This window comes from Moschus berezovskii, chromosome 27 (assembly GCF_049115385.1).
Source record: "Moschus berezovskii isolate FMDL1 chromosome 27, NW_MosBer_1.0, whole genome shotgun sequence".
Lineage (NCBI taxonomy): Eukaryota > Metazoa > Chordata > Mammalia > Artiodactyla > Moschidae > Moschus > Moschus berezovskii.
Window position 1 is genome coordinate 41058937 of NC_142486.1, and position 19990 is coordinate 41078926.

The window sequence follows — 19990 nt, forward strand, 5'->3', positions numbered from 1 at the left end:
AACCACCCCTCACCCACTGCCAACATTCTAACTGAAGTCTCACGTCACATCCATGCCACATCACCTCACAGGTAGCCATTTACAGGGGACAGAGACGTTCCAGCGCCTCGCTCCATTTTAGCAGCCACGTGTGGAGAGGGGAGCTATCCCTGGCACACCTCAATTCACCTGGAAGGATGCCTCTCCAAGGAGAAAGCCGGCGGAAGGGGTCAAGCGAGCAGACCGAGGTGAGAGGACCAGGCCAGGGGACCGAGGCCAGGGACTCTGACTGGATGTCAGAGCCAGTGCTTCTGAAGCCACAAACAGACCCTTGGAGGCTCCCTAGCACTTACACGTGGTAACTTAAGACATCTCTCTGACTAGGAGTGAAAAACTACTTACTAAACAAAGCCAGAAAAACAAATTAATGTTTTCCTAATCAATCATTAACTTTCACACCAAAATAAACTTCGATGAGACAAGTTTTAACTTCTGAAGCATACAAAATCATCTCATGCTTACATCTCCAAGTGAGTATACTTACATCAAAAGTCTTCACCAAAAAAAAAAAAGAGCAAGGCTATGATTCCAGAGGCCAGTCCTCCTCAGCTGAGAATGAGGCAGAAGTTAGCAAGTTTGGCAAACTGCACATGTTTGGCACAGATCTCCAAAATGGGTCCTCCACTAGCTTCTGAGGTTATTTCCTTCTTAATATTATCAGGACCAGCTAGTGATTTAAATTCCATCTCCCAAGGAACTAAGTGAAAGTTTTTCTCATGTGAAACTCACTAGAAAATAGTGTTACATATGCTATCTATAAAAGTGTTGCAAACTTGGCCTGAAACAAAAAGGATATTAAGAACAATTCACTTGTACCATTAAAAAAATGCAGAATGCTAAAATATAAATAGATACAAACAGAAAACAATGGGGAACTGACACATGGTTTTCTTGTTTTGATAGAGACTCTAGTAAAGCTGAGACATCCTAAACAACCCAAGAATGCCAGGACAAATCCTGTTGACTGCTGCTCGTTTATGTCAGGTCATAAGTGTTTTCACCACTTACTATGCTAGGGGAGATGTTTTCGTGGCACCCAAGGAAATCTTAGTAAAAACTCAAAGGGCCATGTCTTGAGGCCCTTAACACTCTCAAGCCTAGCATACTTGAAACAGAGGGTGATGGGCCCAAACTGGACCCTCGGAATCATTCATTTTCCACTTACCAACCTTTCCCCACATGAGTTTCAAAAGACCATTCCTTTGTTGTATTTTCACCATCTGAGGCTGGGGGAAAAATACAGCAGGTAATTTCTCAATCCCTTTCTAAACTATTGTTTACTGTTTAAAATAACCTACCATATAAATCACCCAAGTGCATTTGAGGGGGGAAAAAAATCCAACCATCAGAAATCTATCCTGTTTGTCCAAGGAAAGAATACTTACAGCCCCTTAACACAGTCGAAACACAGAAACAGTCTCTCTGGAGCAGGAAGAGAGCATGTCCCCTGCAAAGTGCCACTCAAAGTGTGGGTGCAGACACACGCGGGAGCCCCAGCTGGGTGGAGGCAGGGAGGCATGAGGGAAGGGGCCCCCCACCCCAAGAGCGAGGGCACACCCTGCCAGGGGCCGGGGTCGCCTTACCTTTCCCGCGGGGCCCGGAGCTGCCCGCACTGCTGCTCCCCCCGGCGCAGGATGAGTCCTTCCTGAGCCTCTTGCTCTGCGGCCTCACGCTGGACCTGAGGAAGTGGTGCTGATCCTGGGGGCAGGCGGGCGGCGGAGACTGGGTCTGCGGGCCGCCCGAGGGGGCCTGGGGGCCGTCGCCGCCGTCCCGGGGGGTCTTGCCGTCCCTCTTTGTGCCGCCGCTCTCCTCGGCCGCGTCCCCGCCGCCGGGCCCCTCTCCTTCCAGGGAGTCTTCCTCGGCCGACCTCTTGCCCAGCCTCTTGAGCCCGTCCTCCCCGCCGCCGCCGTCTCCCAACTTCACTGTCATCCTGGCCGGGGCGGGGGAGAGGGGACCCGGGTGAGGCGCGCGGCCCGCAGCCTGCGAGAAGTTTAGCCGCACCGATCCCCTCTCAACATGGCCGCCGTTGTTTGTTCCAGATCCCCTCCCGCGGCCCGCCCGCCCGAGCCCGGCCAGCGGGCCCGAGCCGCCGCCTGCCGGACCCCGGCCGGGACCCCCGCGCGCCCGCCCGTCCGACGCCCAGGAAACGGTGGCCGGCGACGCGGAGGCGGCTGGGCAGCAGCTGGGCGGCCGCGCCCGGACGGCCCTGCCCGCGCGGCGCGCCGGTCCAGGGTCGGAGAAGGGGCAGAGGGCTCGGGTCGGGGTCCAGGAGTCCTGCAGCCACCTACCCGGAGGGCCCGCGGCTCATGGCCTGCGCGCCGGGCAGCCCGCGCGCCGGCCTCGCTCCCCGCGCTGCCTGAGCCGGCCGGGCCTCGGCGCCCGCGCCCCTCAACCCCACCCCACCCCACCCCGCCCCACAAAACGCGCGGGGCTCCGGGCCCGCGCACCTGCCCTGCACTTCGGCCCCCAAAGTTGGCCCCGGAGCGAGGGCGAGGGGCCCGGATCGACCCCGGCCGGGCAGAGGCGCGGGCTCCCCTGCGTGCACAGGGAACTCCATGGTGGCCCGAGGCTGCCGGTCCGCCTGCTTATTTTAAAACAGACATAAGGAATAATAAACTCGGGGTTTCTGGGAGTCTTGCTTCCGAGGGTGGGAGATGTGTGCTGCTGCGGGGATTTACGAATTAAAAATGCTTTTGCAACAAAGGAGCCTGTTGTGTGGAACAAACTGGAGTCACCCGTGAAAGTGACAGCACAGCAACCTCCAGGTAAGAATGGACAGAAGAGAATTCTGTTAAAACTCTAGGTAACCATGAATACAAATCCTGTACTAACTTTGTGGCTCTCTGTTGTGAGCAATGTCATCGACAAAATATGATGACTTTAAAAACGTCTGTCGCCCAAAAAGCAGATCCACTCAATTTATTCAAGGAGATTCAGGTACTGTCAACACTGGAAGTCCAGAAACAGTAATGTGCATGTGCGATGAAGCAAGAAACCTAAAAACTAGATTCCTCAACAGGTGTCGATACTGTGCCCAAACTGTGTTTGATATGCTCAACACGACTGCTGAGAAAAGGAAAAGAAGAGCACGACATCAAGGCCAACAATGCAATACAGTAACAGGAGTGTAACGACCTCTCCTAGAAAGACTCGGAAATGATTAAAATCATAGTGATGATACCTACAACTGCTCAAAAGTATTCTGCCTCAAAACTACCTGCTACAGCTTTCATCTGTTGAAATTAATGTCATAAACCATCTGAATCCACCCCAGTTGAAAATAAAAATAAAAACACTTGCCATGACAAAGAAGAGAACTATGTAAGACAAATGCCCAAACTCAAAGGACTTCGTGGTACAGGACATCACTATTCATCCCTTATCCTATCCGTTTCTACTTAAGAAACCTGAAAACACCCAAAGGACCTTCTCTGGGTAATAATGTGGCGAACCCTACCTTCCAGGAACCAAGCCATCATCCCAAAGCTACCCACAGTCAACCCAGGACCCAGGCAATGGTTCTATCAGCTACAACAGAATAAACTTGCCCGTTGGCCAAACTAAATCTTGGGAGACACTACCTGAATACAGAAGAACGTAGCTTTTCAGAATTCAAAAGGTACTGCCGTATTTCAGAGCCTTCCCTTGAGAGAAAAGGAAACCAGGGAGACAGAATTCTCTCACGGAGTTTCTCCAACCTTACTTCCTGACCGCGCACGGAGGAGAGATCGCCTCAAGCCCCATTCCGGCAGGACACCATTTGTCACCTTCTGGGAAAGGAAAAGCAAAACCCCACCTCCCTGGTTGACTTCTCACTTCATACAAAGAGCTCCGTCAGCGCAACACTCCTGGGTCCGGGCTCCCCCGAGCCGCCCCGACGAAACACCGCGTGCGTAACCACCGCCGTCAGGGCGCAGGCCGCTTCTCCCGCAGCCCCGCTCAGGCTGGGAGCCGGCCTCACCGCGACAGCCAGTCGGGGCGGCCCACCCCTCCCGAGCCCCAGCCTCCGGTCACCTTTTTCATCAACGCCTCGCAGCAGCCTGGCTTCCCGGGCCCGCCGGGGTCCTCCGGGCGCCCGCAGAACCGGCCGAGTCGGGCAGCCCGGCCCCCGAGCGCCAGCTGCTGAGAGACCGCAACGCCGGTGTGGCCCTCCCGCCTCAGAAGCAGTCGCCGAACGGCACTCGCCCTCGCACGTCCCCTCGGCGGTCGACGCGCGGCTGAAGAGCCTGCGGGCGCCGGTGCTGTCGCCCCTCAGCCTCCCTGAGGCCCGGCCCGCGGCGAACAGGAGCAGTTCCGGCTACGGCGGCCGGCGGAGTCCGCGGGGCCGACGCGCGGGGCGGGGCCGGGGCGGAGGGAGTGCGAGCCGGGGCGGGGCGACGCGCGCGGGGCCGAGCACGCCAAGGTTTCCAGCGGGCGCGCCCCCTCCAGGGGCATTCCCATTGGTCAGCGGCGGCCGCGCGCGCTTACACGCAGGGACGCTGGGTGGGGGCGGAGGGCGGATCTGCGACGCGGGTAATGTTGTGACGCTAGCCTCGCGGCCGTGCGGACTGGTACGTCTCTCCGGATTGGTGGGTCGCCAGCCAATAGAGTGAGAACCTAGCCTGTGATTGGCCCGAGTCCTGTTGACGGATGCGTGAGAAGAAAACGCCGCCTCAGCTCTGAGTCTTGAATCCGGCGGGAACCGGGTTTTTACCGAAAAAGTATGGAAGCGCGACTGAGGCAGATAAACACACTCTTTATTGGATTGAGTGTGAAGCCTTTCAAGTTTATTAGCGCTGCCGATGGTGCTGGACGCTTAGGTTGTTTTTCTTCGTTTTGGCGATAAAGAGTTTATGGAGGAGGGATAAGAGTGATGGTGCTTAAGGATACAAATTTATTAAGGAGTAGAGAAGGCAATGGCAAGCCACTCCAGTACTCTTGCCTAGAAAATTCCATGGATGGAGGAGCCTGGTGGGCTTCAGTCCGTGGGGTCGCTAAGGGTCGGACACGACTGAGCGAATTCACTTTCACTTTTCACTTTCACACATTGGAGAAGGAAATGGTAACCCACTCCAGTGTTCTTGCCTGGAGAATCCCAGGGACGGGGGAGCCTGGTGGGCTTCCGTCTATGGGGTCACACAGAGTCGGACACGACTGAAGCGACTTAGCAGTATGTAATGCACAGTGTAATGCCTGCGTGCTCAGTTGTGTCCAACTCTCTGCGACCCGGTGGACTGTAACCCGCCAGGCTCTTCTGTCCATGGGATTTCCCAAGCAAGAATACTGGAGTGGGTTGCCATTTCCTCCTCCAGGGGATCTTCCTGACCCAGGGATCGAACCCCTGTCTCCTGCATTGGCAGGCGGATTCTTCACCACTGAGCCACCTGGAAAGCTTGCACAATATAGTGGATAGACAAGAATACTGTCCTATGACTAATATGATAAATATCTCTACAATCTAATCACATAATATGTAAATGGGTCAGAGTAACATTTTGTACACCTTAAATTTATGCAACGTTACATATTAAATTTATTCAATAAAATCCTAGTGTTTATGAAAATGGATTTTTTAAAATAGAATCTTGTATGCTTAACAAATGAAAGACCTTTGCTGCTGTTTGCTATAGTAAGTTTTCTTGGTAACATTGCTTTTTTTTTTCTCTCTTTCAAAATTAGTTTAATCCACAAGACCGTTAGAGCAGGACGGCACGTTGCTAATGCCTTAGGGAATGCAGTCAGCCCCCAAGATTAGGAGAAAGGTTAGTTTCTAACTAAATGAACTTGTACTTTCTCCTCTACGCTATTTTCTCTCTAATGGCGTTCGTAAGCCTCCCCCCTCAAAGCACTGAACCCTTAAGTTACCAACTTCGAGGAACTATGTTGAATCAACTGACTTTTCCCAGAAATACTCTTGAACGACACCCTCCTGGAGACAAATCAGAATCTAGCAAACCTTTTGGGGTCCAAGAGACCCAGCAATAAGATTAACCAGAGAGGAGAGAATCTTAAAGATGGCGTTCTCTTTCTTTCCCAGTCTCCCTGCTGCCTTCCTCCTGACTGACCTATGTGGTTGGAAAAACTGAACTGTAGGAGCGGGTCGCGAACCGACCGTGTATCCCCATCACATACAGAAGAATACACCAGCTTCCCTTCTCTGGGCAGAAAGGCATACTCTGTACCCTCGGCCCCCTCTGCGAGCTAGCGTTGTGGACTCTAGACAACCATCGAGAAAGGGGGAAATTGCCCTGCAGAGCCCCGGAGCTCGCCACCCGCGGGAGGAATCCTGCCCTCTGCTGCGCACGAACGTTTCCGAGCGTCTTCGGCTCTTTCCGGCCTCTCGGGGCACTTCGGCTGTTCTCGGCGTCTGCCGGCTCGATTTCGGCTGTATCCGAGCTGGACTCGCGGCCGTTGTCCCGGCAACGCGCGGCGGCGCAGCGGCCCAGCCACTGCGAGTGCGGCCCCAGACCCGGGACCCGGGAGTAGGGAGTCTGGTGGCCCGGAGCCTCAGGGCAGGGCGACGACGAGGCAGGGCCGGGGAGGGGCTCGGGAGGCCTAGGGCCGGGACGGCTCGGGGAGTCTGGCGGGTCCAGGAGCCCGGAGCCTGGGCCCGGGAGAAGGGCGACGCCAAGGCGCGCCGGACCCTCTTTTCAGCCTCCTGGATTATCTTCGCCCAGAAATCCTGCCTGGGCCGATCGCCTGAGCGGTGGCCGATCAGGTCAAGGCTTGGGGGTGCGGGGCGGGTGTCCGAGGGCTCAGCGCGAGGCGAGGTCCTACTGAGGGCCGCGTGGCGGCGCGAGGCCCGGAGAGCGGAGCTGGAGGGGAGGGGGCTGCCCCGGCGGTGCTAGCGGCGGCCGGGGCCCGGGAGGGATTCAGAAAACCACCTTCTGCGCTTAGTCCCGCGGCCCGAAGGCCCGCACGGTCCGAGCTGGAGATGGTGTTTCTTCATGTCCACGGGATGCAGCTATGATCCTGCATTGACGAGGCCCCGGGGGCGGTGGTTCAGAGTGAGGCTTTTCGGGGTGGCTTCCAGTGCCCTCCACTGCGCCCCTCCACCCAGCCCCCGTTGCCTCAAAGTCCTTCTGGTTCCCTCCCACAGCGGCTCCAAGCAGTGATGCAACTGAAGTCATCCTTAGTACCACGAGCCGTTCTTTTCCAAAAGGTGGCTTACCTGAAGACTGAAGAGGTTGCACGGCCGGAGGTGAGAGGAGCAAATCGGTGAGAATAAGTGGAATTTTTTTTTTCTTTCTTCCAAAGTTTATATATTGACAAACGGCATTATGTTCAAGAGGTACCCTGCCTTTAGGAAAGGAAGTGCCCTTGTTGCTGAACCGATGCCATTAATGGATTCGATTTCATTGTTAGTCATCTCTCCTTCTTATGTTTACTTTGATAACTTTTGTTTGTAAGTGCACATGTGTATGTGCGTGCTCAGTTGCTTCAGTCGTGTCTAACTCTTTGTGACCCCATGGACTGTAGCCCGCCAGTCTCCTCTGTCCATGGGATTTTCCAGGCAAGAGTACTGGAGTGGGTTGCCATGCCCTTCTCCAGGGGATCTTCTAGATTCAGGGATCCAACCCGTCTCATGCATTGCAGGCAGATTCTTTACCAACTGAGCCACCAGGGAAGCCTTGGTACACAGGTAGCATTTGCTGCTGCTGCTGCTAAGTCACTTCAGTCGTGTCTGACTCTGTGCGACCCCATAGATGGCAGCCCACCAGGGTACCCCGTCCCTGGGATTCTCCAGGCAGAACACTGGAGTGGGTTGCCATTTCCTTCTCTGGTGCAAGAAAGTGAAAAGTGAAAGTGAAGTCACTCAGTCATATCTGACTCTTAGCAACCCCATGGACTGCAGCCTACCAGGCTCCTCTGTCCGTGGGATTTGCCAGGCAGAGTACTAGAGTGGGGTGCCAGTGCCTTCTCCCAGGTAGCATTCATTCATTGCATAAAACCAGATTCATTCACCCTGGCCTGACCCCAATTTCTGCACCTAACAACATCAAAAGCCTCTTTCCTTGCTGGTAAGTATGTCCATCAGGGATTCATGTATTGGGGCCTGTTTGATGGAGGCAGTGTTCTGGGGTCAGGTGTGCTCCAGTGGCCCCTCACTCTGTGGGGCAGGTAATCGGTAAGAAGTGGAGGATGGTCAGTCAAACACAGACTTACAGTACAGTCTAAATGGAGAATACAGGGTTCTCTGAGGACACTGGGCAGAAACACAGGACACCCTGGTGGAAAGAGGTATCCTGAGTACCCATTGCAGGGGTGTGAGGGGGAGAGCCTCTGGGAGAGCCCCAGCGGGAAGAAAATAACTTAAAGATCTTCTAGCATACTTGCTCCTTACAAAGTGATGTTTGAAATAAAAGATAGAGGAAATCAGGTTTAACTTTTCCAAGTGCTTTTATAATTCTTTTTCCGTCATTACAAGAAGATTGATATATTACTCATTTTTCCAAGGCATATTTTCAGAGAGTAAACTTGTTAAACATGAGTAAGAATTTCCTGTAGCCCAGAATTTAGACCCTAGGTGGCTGCAACACGTTAGAACTCACTCTAAAAGGCTTCCTTGCTGCATTAAGCTGCCCAGTTTTTAACCTAGTATGTCTCATTGTGGCTCTGTGTGAACGATTGCATGAAGTCTTTACTCAAGAAATCCAGAGCCCTGGACCAGTGCACATGTCCCCTAAGTGGAGTGTGTGCAGCTAGCCACAGATCCTACCCCCACAGACCCCAGTCTCCCATCCCCCTGCTCCTCCAGCCAGTGCCCAGCCATCTATCAGGAGCCTGAATGGGTGCTCTTCAGCACCCATTAAACTCACCACCAGCTTGTGGTGGTGAATTTAGTGGTCAGGGTATATTTTCATAAAAGAAAGATAAACATTTGAAATGTAACTGTTCATTTGTACCCTCCTGCCTTCCAGCTTCTGGAAGAACAGGGTCTCCCTCTCTGAACCCACAATGAGCCTGCATGGTTTTCTCTGATGCAACTGTTGTATCGCTCAAAGCAAATGGCGTAGCCAGTTCCCTTCTCCAGTGATGGAATTTTGTAGGTGCTGGATACTTTCTTTGCAGTTTTTCTGTTGTGGTTAAATATACATAAGATTTACTATTTTAACCATTTATAAGTATATAGTTCGATGACAACATTAAGTACCTTCACACTGTTGTGTGGTCATCGCCACCAATCTTTCTAAACTGAAACCTTATATATAATAAACACTAATTGCCCATCACTGCCTGTAGCAGGCCCTGGCAACCACCAGTCTACTTTCTTTTTTCTTTTTTAAAGATTGTTTTGATGTGGACCATTTTTAAAGTCTGTATTGAGTTTGTTACAGAGTTGCTTCTGCTTTTACATTTTGGTTTTTGGTCGTGAAGCATGTGTGGTCTTAGCTTCCACAGTGCCTGCGTTGGAAGGCGGAGGCACTGAATTTGGTGATGCTTAAGTACCTCATATAAGTGCATCATGCAGTATTTGTTCTTCTGAGTCTGATTTATTTCGCTTCTGGGTTCATCCACGCTGTAACATGTGTCAGAACTTCATCCCATTGTAAGGCTGAATAATACTCCATTGTATGGATATACCACATTTTGTTTATCCATTCATTTGTTGATAGGCATTTGGGTTGTTTCCACCTTTTCACTATGAATAACGCTGCTATGAATATTGTGTTCAAAGATCTGTTCATATCCCTGCTTTCAATTCTTGTGGGTGTGTGTCTAGAACTGAATTATTGGGTAATGTGATGATCCTGTGTGTGATCCTGAGGGACCCACCAGACTGCTTTCCACAGCATCTGCCGCAGTTTACACTCCCAGCAGCAGTGCACAAGGCTTCCAGTTGCCTCATCAACACTTTTTACTTTCTGTTTTTTTGATAACAGCCATCCTGATGGGGATGAAGTTGAATAATTTCAAATGATAGCAACCACCTCAAAGAGACTTTTCTGGGCTAGTTCGCTTCCCCAGACTGACTCTAGGATGTGAACAAATGGGTGGCAGTCAGACAGTCATTCCATTCACCCTCCTGCCCCTCCCACACAGGGACAACATGCACCTCTCTTAAGGAAGGAAAGAGAAAGAGATGTTAGGTAACTGATCAAGCTTATCTTTTCACCAGTTGCCCTGTGGCCTTGCTTCCTCCACTCCCTGACAGGTGAATCCTTTGGTTCCTGCCACCTCAAGAGGACATCAGGGACCACCTTGGTTTTCTGTCAGAAACCGGGGGTTAGGTTTTTCTGCACATTTCTCTTTTGTGCAGCAGTTTGCTTTTTTTGGTTTGTTGTTTGAAAATATTGCTTAAGGGGAACTGTAAAAATATAAATTGTCCTTGTTATGATTAGAATAAAAATGATCAAGGATGACACGTGTGGTCTAGTCTGCAGGCTTCGTTTCTTTACTGTTTTGCTGGCAACATGTGTTAATTCTTTTCCATCACTGCTGCTGCTGCTGCTAAGTCACTTCAGTCGTGTCCGACTCTGTGCGACCCCATAGACGGCAGCCCACCAGGCTCCCCCGTCCCTGGGATTCTCCATCACACCCCAGGCCTAATCCCTTACTTCTAATTGTGTTTTTCCTCGTTAGAGATCTCTTCCACATAAATTGCGTGCATCGATCTGAAGGGGTATTGATAAGGGTGTTGATAAGTTGCCTGATGTCTTATGATTGTGGGTTTGTGTTACCTCTCTTTTCTAATTCCATATGTAGGAGTTTTGTTCAAAACCAGCAGGACTTGTTTTTTCCCCAGCAGGTTTTGGCTCTGAGGAGGCCTGTGTCCCATCATGGCCCTCTACTTTGATCACCGCATAGAAGCCCCAGACACATTCGGGTCTCCCTCCCACATTGGCTGGCATCCCATCCACCCATTCTTGGCGGTTGCTTCTGTTAGCACAACCTCAGGAGGCAGCGTGGATATGTATCTGGAGCAGGTGAGTGCGGAAAGCAGCGATCTGACTGCAGCGGCATCTGGCTCTTGCCTTGTTCTTCTGTTCGTGTGTGTGTGTATTTCTCACGGAGGTTCAGATTCTCAGCACTGTAAAAGCCCTGTTGTATAAGGAATTCTTTTACCCTTATTATTTAGTTTTGGGTATACAGTTAGGGATGCTTGAGACAGAATCCACCGTCAGTTCACGGTCACCACCAGGGCTGTCTGTCCCCACCTCACCTGCCTTGTTGGGTCACACCAGCCTTTGAAACTGTTGATTTCCTGGAGCGGCCATAGCAAATTACCATGAATTGGGTGGCTTAAAATAACAGAAGTTTATTCTCTCGTAGTTATGGGGCCAGAAATCCCCAGCATGGGGCTAGCAGGGCCCTGCCCTCTCTGAAGGCTCAAATGGAGGGTGTGTGCCCTGCATCACGTTGGCTTCGGTGCAGCCCGCAGTCTTCAGTGTCCCCCGGCTATGGCGGGGTCTCTTTCCTTCTCTTAAAGGATACCAGTCATACTGGACCAGGGCCCACTCTGATGACCTCGTCTGAGCCTGGTCATCTGCAAAGACCCTGGTTTCATATAAGGTCATGTCACAAGAACCAGGGGTTTAGGAATCAGCATATCTTTTGGGGCCACACAACTCCATAACAGGAACTTTCTAGAAACTCCTACTTCACCAAGGAAAATGGGTTTCCTTTGCCGACCCCTGCCCCACCCTCCCCCAAAATCTGCCTCTCGAGCTTTGGGTCCGCACCTGCTACCCCTCCCCACACGTGGCACCCTCCTGGGGAGCCCTCTGGAGAGCACACCGAGGGGCTTCCTCACCCAGCCCACTGCGTCCAGCCTCCCCCGTCCCCGATTGGCCTCCTCTCCCTCCATCTCCTCCTCCTCCTAAGGCTGCATTACCATCTCTCAGGGGATGACTCACAGGCCTGCGGTCCAGCCCACCAGTCCCACTGGACCGCCAAGGAATTCCCTAGATAAAACCAACGTTTAGAAAATTTAAAACACACTATTACAAAACAAAGAAGTGTGCTTTGTGTGTTTCTAATTGGCACAAGGAAAACTGTAGGATTTCAAAATTATGATTTATTCGATGATAAGAAGGTCACAGATGTAGCAGGTATAACTGGAGATTGGTAGGAAGAGCCCAGTAGAAGTGCTGAGAACAAACTGAGTTAATCTCTGAAAACACACACATTTATATTTTTAACCTGCTGCCTTTGAAAATTCTAAAAAACATGAGAATATAAGAGAACATATCTTATTAACTCTTACAGCAATGACATCATCATATATCACAAAGCTTCCGGAAAACTCCATTGTTCTCTTGTGAGACAATGAGTTAACAAGGCAAACCACATCCTAGTATCATTCTGAAAATGACTTTGGCTTTGCAGACCTCAAAAAGGTTCTTAGAGTCACTTTGAGAACCTTGGGTCAACATACTTCACCCGCTGGCCCAGCACTTGCTTTTGTAAATAAAGTTTTATTGATAAGCTGGTTTGTGGGGTCAGTTAAATGTTTGCCTTGTGCTGTCATAGTTCAGCTGAGGCAAGATGGGTGTTTTTATGACAATTAAATAGACTGTTTTCTTAATAAGCAGCTTGTTATATCCTCTACCTGATATCATTGCACTGATGAGGCAGAAATACTTAGTTGCCACCATTCCCCATAATAAGGGCCTTACCTTGTGTGTCACAGGGTGAGTGTGTGCCAGACACGCATGTCGAGAGGTCGTTCCGGGTCACCTCCCTGTGCTGGCACCCGACGCGGCTGATCCTGGCTATTGGCTGGGAGTCCGGAGAAGTGATCATGTTTAACAAGCAGGACAAGGAGCAGCACACGGTCCCCGCCACGCACACGGCCGACATTGCCATCCTCACCTGGAGTCCCAACGGGAACTGCCTGGTGTCAGGGGACAGGGTGAGCAGACGCACGGTGGCCCGCTCGGGGTCTCAGCCTCGCCCTGTCTGTGCTCTCAGGGATGCGGGAGGCTCTCAGGGACCAGGTTATTAGCGACGCGTGATTCCTGGGCTCCGCTGACCTTGTCAGCTGTCACGGCAGGCTGTGTTTTTGTTGGGAGCAAGATTTGAAAGTTTTATTCTACCTTCTCACTCTGTGGCAGAAGTGTGTAATTTTGTAAATGAACATCTCTGGATAACTGCATTCACACAGATGGGGCAGTGTCTCAGGTAACCCGAACCCCAGTGTGCCCTATGAGCACACTGCTTCGTTTCCCAGGAGTCCCTGGTCCCCATCATCTGGCCTTGGGCCTCCTAAGCAGGTGGATGTGCCCCCAGGGGACATTGGAGAGCTTGTTCCTCCTCGTAAGGGAGGGGGTGCTTTCTGCTGGCATACGGCAGGTGGAGGCCAGAGTTACTGCTCAGCATCCGCCAGCGCTCAGGGCAGATGCCACCACAGAGAATCACCAGCCAGAGATGTCTGCAGTGCCCAGGCTGAAAGGTCTGCTCTAGACCTTTTGATTCAAGAGGGACAGTAGAACATGCACGGTGTGTTTATTTCTTTTGCACTTTTAAGGTAATATATTTGCATGTTTCAAAGCTCAAAAAATGCTAAAAGGTACACACTGCGAGCACTTTCCTCACCCACCGCCCCACCCCAGCACCTGCAGCTCCTTCGTGTCTCTCCGGGTTCCTATGGGGACACGCAGGAGCACGCAGTGCATTCTCTCCGCAGCGTCCAGTTTTGAAAAATCACAGATGTTAGAGGAAGGAGCAGTACAAGGAATATCCTTGTGCCCTTGCTGTGAGTTCGGTAGCTGTTAACATTTCGACACATCAGCTCTCTGGGTGTCTGTATTCTGCCTGCGTGTTGGGGAGTTTGTCAGAGATGTCACACTTCACCCCTCGATGCGTTGGCATCCGTCTCCTCGGTGCGTAACCGCATGTGCTGTCGCACAGGAGGGCGAGGCCCGCATGCTCCCCGCGGCGGTCGGTGTGGTGGCTCCTCCTGCCGTCCTGGTAGCCTGTCCTCACCCGGGGTCGCCCCGCGCGCTCTGCCTCTGCCGCCATTCCTCTTTTGTCTCCTTCCATCGTAATTCGTCCCTGCTCTCTTCTTTCATCTCTCTCTGTCTTGTTTGGTCTTTCACGACATTGATGTTTTGAGGGTCCAGCTCGTAACTGTGTAGCAAGTCCCTTGGTTCAGATCTGTGTGGCTGTCTCCTGACCACTGTGAGTGTCTTTACACGGGGGACACTGTCCCCTCCCGGTTTTCCTGGATCCTTGTCACATGAGCAACGGCACCCAACACACACTGTTGTGTTTCAGGCTTTTCATTGGAAGCCGTGTCTTCCTCTCTCCACGGCAGCGCACAGCAAGCCTCCTCACTCTCTTTAGACCTGCCCTTTGTTCCACGAACCTGTTATCGCTTGCCTTCGCAGCCTCTGTGGAAAAGCAGTCTTCAGTTCTTCGCTGGACGGGGACACGACAGCTGGCCTCATGCTTTTGTCCTATCGCATGTGCGAACTTTTAGAGAAAGTCCTGGAGGGAGGCGGGACCCAGGGCGTGCCCTTGTGGTTTGATCGGTGTGCCCAGAGCTCCCTCCATGGGGCTTGACCGGCTCATACCAACCCGCGCATGTGTTGTGACCAAGCTCAGGATCTCACGGGAGAAGTGCTATCTCGGTTGTGTTCCAGTTTGCGTGCATTTCTCTTCCTCCTGAGGGTGAATGTTACCTAGAAAGCCATTTATACTTGCTTTCTGCTCATACCGCTTCTTCTCTGTTTTACTTGTTCCTTTTTTCCAGACTTTTCTTATTTTTCTGTTCGATTCACACCTGGTGACATTGCCCAGCTCCAGGGATCCTTCTCCTGTGGACTCCTACCCCTTCCCCACCTCCCTGCTCTGAAAATCCCCCACGGGGGTAAAAGCAGTCAGGGTCCTTGAACATCACCATTTGCATCTTGAAGAAAGGAGAAACAGCTGACATAGCAGATGACTCGAGCACGACCTGGAACTCAGGTCACCACTGACCGAGTTCTGGAGTCAGAAGATTTTAGAACAAAAATACCTGGTCCTTCTCTCAGAAAATCTGCAGTTGTGTCCCAATTTAATACTGGACTCCGACAGGAAGAGACATACTAACAAATGAACAGACACACTGAGAGCAGCGACCCCTGAGATGCCGGCTCCCCAGGCTTGGCCAAGGGTCTTCTCCACTCTTCCACCAGAGGCCTGGTTTGGTTACCCTGAAACTCACCAGACGCAGCAGGAGAGCACAGTCTGTGCGCGTCAGAGTGTCCCACGTCTCCAGGGGCAGGAGCCAAGCTGGAGGGCAAGAGCTGAGAAGGAGGTCTGAGTGCAGTGACTGGGGTAAATGGCAGCTGCTCTGCACCCAGAGAGCGGCCCCCAGGAGTGGTGGGGGGCCCAGGGGCATCTGCTGTGCTGTCTTCCGCTTGGCAGTCGTGTCTGCCTGGTTCCCAGAGACACGAGAGGACCTCCCATGGCCTCCCCCCACCCTCTGTGGTGCATGTGTCCGAGTGGGGGTCCCCAGGCCTCTGAGCCGAACCCACCGCTCCAGGGCCCAGGCTCCAGACACGTCCTCAGAGCAGCTGTTGGAGCCTGGATGTGCAGAGTGTGCATGGCCACTCAGAAACCTGAGGGGTCATCAGCTAGACACTCGCGTGTGCCGGTAAAGCAGTCACTTACTATGTTAAAAACTAAGTGCTGGGCAGGAATTCCCGAGTGGTCCAGTGATCGGGGCTCAGCACTCTCCCTGCCAGGGCCTGGGTTCCATCTCTGGTCGGAAGCTAGGATCCCACAACCCATGCAGCGCCGCCAGAAAAGAAAAAAGTGCTGCCCAGCTGCACTCCGAGGGCATTTTAAAACTAATTTCTAAACACAAAGAAACCAAGAGTGCTTTTATTCTTGTCTTTATAAAGCTAGCAAAGTCAAGAAGAATCTGTTTGGCCTTCCTTGGTGGTCCAACAGCGAAGAATCCGCCTTGCAATGCAGGGGACACGGGTTCGATCCCTAGTCTGGGAAGATGTGGCACGTGTGGGGCAGGAAGCCCATGTGCCACGACCACTGAGCCTGTGCTCTCAAGCCCAGGAGCCATGGCTCCTGAAGCCCCCAGGCCCTAGAGCCTGTGCTCTGCAGTTAGAGAAGCTACCGCAAGGAGAAGCCCACCTGCTGCAACTAGAGACAGTCTGCACTCAGCAACTGAGCCAGCACAGCCAGAAGTGAATATTTTTCCTAAAGTAGAAGAATCAGGCTAATGATACATGGTTTAGATTATATGGGCACTCAGGTTACATGCTGTGTCCACTCTAAATGTGCTTTTCTTAGAGATTCACTGTACGGGTTGCTTTATAAGCCCAATTTATTTGAAAATCCTCTTTTCATATACAATTAAGTGATGTTATCCAGTTTTGGGGATATTGGAATGAAAGCAACCTGAGTGAAGGGAGAGATGATGACCTCACTGTCTGCTAAAATGCCCGCTGACCTGGAGCGGGAAATGCACCTTCAGGACAGCTTGGGCTGCAAAGCGCAGCTGCCCCACTGTGATGGAAACGGTGCCATTTCACACAGCCAGGTTCATCCACAGCCAGACGCCCTCGTGGACTATTGCTCCCAGGCCAAATAGTCTCTCCCAACTTGAACTTTTCTAGCACTTGTCTGAACCGTTAATCTGAGGCTTTGATGTCTTTGATGTTGAATGTACAGTACACCTGGCATCCAGATCTTGGTTGGTTTCTTCCAATAAAAGGAACTAGGGCTCCTTGGAGAAGCAGCTGGTCCTAGACTGGGGCAGGACCATGAGCCCAGAGGATCTGTCAGCCAGGATGCGAGGAGGGGCTCACACACCCATAGCAACAGCCGTGTGAAAGGGATAGTGGAGGCCAAGGAAAGAGCGCCCAGCAGCTGGAGCTGAAGTGTCTGCAGAAAGCAATACTGGGCTATAACCATGAGCGGAAACCAGAATCCGTGGGTCCAGACAGTGGAGATCCATGACTCAGTAAACCAGGAAATGCTGGAAAGACGGGCCACGTCTCCAGGTGACCTAGAGGTGAGATGCTGCTCCCCTCCCACGTGTGGGCCGCACCCAGTGAATTCCTGCAAAGCAGGACAGGATGGCAGAAGGAGGGGCGCCCAGTGAGGGCAGTCACATCGAGGGCACAGCCCCAATCCAAGATGCCAACAACAGTGCTTTCTCTCCAGTGTCCCTCTCAAACCTGCCACACCATCAACAAGGAGAAAAACGTCAGACATATCCCGCTGGGGGGCACATCCTGGAACCCTGGGCCAGTCCTCCTCACGCTGGGCAGGCATCTGAAGCAGGAGCCCAAGGAGGTGCGGCCACCACGTGTGTGAGGACGCGGTCCCGGGACAGGAGGCGCTGAGAAGACGGCGTGAAGCCCCAGCTGGAGTTAGTGGCGTGCTCCCTGGTGACGGGAGATCAGTGACGGGAGCAACCTGAGCGGGGCTGGGGCTTCTCCCAACTGCCTTTGCCACCTTCCCTTGAATCTAGGTCTTCCCTCAAAGCAAAGGTTTGAGGCCTTCCTGAGACCCCATCTTCTGAACACATGACACTTGTGATCTCCAGGGATTGAAGGCGGGAGAGGGCACAGAGAAGCTTCTGGCTCCTCATGGAGCCCGTGGATTGTTGAATTTTTCACAGTGTTCGCATGATCCTGGTGTAGTTTTGAAATTGGAAAGGGAGTGAGCCCATGCTCCGGGGCGTGGTGTCACCTCCACGCGCTGAGGATGTGACCTTGGGTTTGCAGCTTGGCATCCTGCTCCTCTGGAGGCTGGACCAGCGGGGCCGCGTGCAGGGGATGCCACTGCTGCGGCATGACTACGGGCAGCCCCTCACCCACTGCATCTTCCTGCTGCCCCCGCCCGGCGAGTAAGTACCGCTTGGGAGGTGGGGGCGGTGGGGATCTCGTCTGTGGTCACCCCGCCTGCACCCCGGGGGCCACAAGGAGCTCCCCGTCCCATCTGCTTTCAGGGACCTGGTTCAGCTGGCCAGGGCAGCAGTGAGCGGGGACGAAAAGGCCCTAGACATGTTTAACTGGAGGAAGAGCGGCTTCGGGAGCATCCTGAAGATGGGGTCTCAGGAAGGCCTCTCGTTCTTCGTCAGCCTGACGGATGGTGAGACGCGTGCTTGGGTTGGGAACACTGCAGCATCTCGGGGCATCTGTCAGTCACCAGCAAGCGGACAGAGTGTCTGTGTAAAGCTGCAGGCCATGCACCCTTCCCAGACGGACACCTTGGCCTGCCCGTGCCGGGGTTATCCTGGGCCCAAAGGGTGGCTTCTCCTGGTCCCTATGGAGACAAACAGCTTTTATTTGTGTTGGAAGGTTTTTCAGGAAGAAGCTTTCTGGTGCGTGGGCCCAAATGAGTCGCTGCCAGGGCGCCCGCGTGGTCTCCATGCCCACGTCCAGACAGACTCAGCTCTGGGGCCATGACGGGTATGCTGAATGGGCTCTGTTGGCTACAGCCCCCAGCAGCTCTGGCCGCCAGCCTGTGCTATCACTGTAACACGGCTCCTCCTCGGTGTGCCGGGAGGCAGGCGGCAGCAGCAGACACAGCATGAGGGTGTCATCCTCTCGGGACATATATGGGTCACGTACGCTCTGGGAATGGTGTCCAGGAGGTGGGGCTGCACAGGGTGATGAGGTCTGGGACGCACATGGCCTGGCAGCTTGACCGTGACGGGTGACCGCGGGCAGGGGCCGGGTGCTGGTCGTCTTAAAGGTAGAGACACTGGCATGTCAGGGTGGGGGCTGAGCCACAGGAGGGCAGCTGGAGGGATCGGGGCGCTGGCCTGAGGGGGGAGGACGATGCTGGTGCTGGGTGCTGCGGGCCAGGCTTTGTGTCGCCGGGCACCACCGTCCCTGTGCCTCAGCTCCCGGGCACGGCCCTGGGGACACAGTAGTCCCCACCTCCTGCGCCCTGTGAGCAGAGCTCACGTGAATGTTCACAGCCAACCTGCCGCACATGTCTGCAGAACAGGTGCTCGTTTCTGGGAGTGAGACAGGAGGGGGCCCGAGGGTGAGGGGCTCCTGAGAGCAGCAGAATGAACCCACCGGAGAGCTCCCCTGAAAGCAGAACCGGGAGGCAGCTAGGGGCCAAGGCGAGGGATGCAGACTGGGAGGGGCCTGGGGAGGGGAAGGGGGCAGGTTGTGATACCCGGGACCTGGGACGGAGGGCCTGGGTCGAGGCCCCAGGGAAGGTTGTGGTTCAGGCTCTGGCGGACAGACGTGACCGGAGTGTGGAGGCTGCGCACCAGGAAGGTGGCCACTGAACACTGGACAGTGGTGGAGGGATGGCAGGGGCAGAGGTCCAGGCTGGACTAACGCACGTGACGGCAGGTGTGGTGGTTACAGGCTGGTGTTGTTTTGTTGTTTAATTAATTTATTTTATTTTATTGCCTTGGGTCTTTAGTTGCAGCATGTGGGATCTAGTTCCCTGACCAGCTGTCGAACCCAGGCCCCCTGCTTTGGGAGCATGGAGACTTAGCCACTAGACCACCGGGCAAGTCTGCCAGTGGTTTTTAAAATGGCCTACTTGTAAATGATTGTGATGAAGATGCTTATGTTGAAAGTGTCCCTAAGCAGGTAGCATGGCTGCGGGGGCGTCCAGCTTCCGTGGACCCTTGGGTCTTTCACAGGGACCGTGCACCACGTGGACGAGAAAGGCAGGACGGCCCTGGTAGCGTCCACAGACAGCTCCATCCAGACGCTGTTCTACCTGGAGCAGAGGGGGGCACTGGTGGCGGTGACGGACAGCCTGCTGCTCTGCCTGTTCACGGTGACGCCCGAGGGCACGGCCAAGGAGGTGATGAAGGTGCGTGGGGCCACCCCAGGGCTGCCCTCTGGCCTGCCTCACCCTCACTTCGTCTTGGTTGAGGAGTCCATGTTTGCAGGGTCACCGGAGCTTTGGTGCCTTATTTGTCGTGGACCATTGCAGTCACTGGTGGGGGAGACATCGGGGGAAGGGGCCGCCCGAGCCTCAGGAGGCAGGGGGATGTGGTGGGGACGCCTGGCCACTTGCAGACCTTGGGGGTTGTCAC

The 19990-nt window shown here is 53.5% G+C and overlaps 2 protein-coding genes across 7 annotated transcripts in view; one reads left to right on the top strand and one right to left on the bottom strand.

The window, feature by feature from the left end:
- The window catches only part of CRAMP1 (cramped chromatin regulator 1), a 45098-nt gene extending 40729 nt beyond the window's left edge, over nt 1–4369 (bottom strand). For both annotated transcript variants that reach the window (XM_055409130.2, XM_055409129.2), the window contains exons 1-2: nt 4054–4369; nt 1623–1969 (exon numbers count right to left, since the gene is read on the bottom strand). In XM_055409130.2, the coding sequence (XP_055265105.2) occupies nt 1623–1968 (346 nt within the window). In that variant the 5' untranslated portion in view covers nt 1969; nt 4054–4369. The remainder of the gene's footprint in view (nt 1–1622; nt 1970–4053) is intronic.
- Nucleotides 4370–6404: 2035 nt separating this feature from the next.
- The window catches only part of IFT140 (intraflagellar transport 140), a 54821-nt gene continuing 41235 nt past the window's right edge, over nt 6405–19990 (top strand). Inside the window, exons 1-7 of one of the 5 annotated variants that reach the window (XM_088833201.1) lie at nt 6405–6736; nt 7118–7219; nt 10769–10946; nt 12653–12874; nt 17700–17821; nt 17924–18066; nt 19589–19764. In XM_088833201.1, coding sequence (XP_088689327.1) covers nt 10800–10946; nt 12653–12874; nt 17700–17821; nt 17924–18066; nt 19589–19764 — 810 coding nt within the window. In that variant the 5' untranslated portion in view covers nt 6405–6736; nt 7118–7219; nt 10769–10799. Of the gene's footprint in view, nt 6737–7117; nt 7237–10765; nt 10947–12652; nt 12875–17699; nt 17822–17923; nt 18067–19588; nt 19765–19990 lie in introns of all 5 variants that reach the window. The other 4 variants (XM_088833199.1, XM_088833198.1, XM_088833202.1 and 1 more) reach the window with 4 other exon arrangements.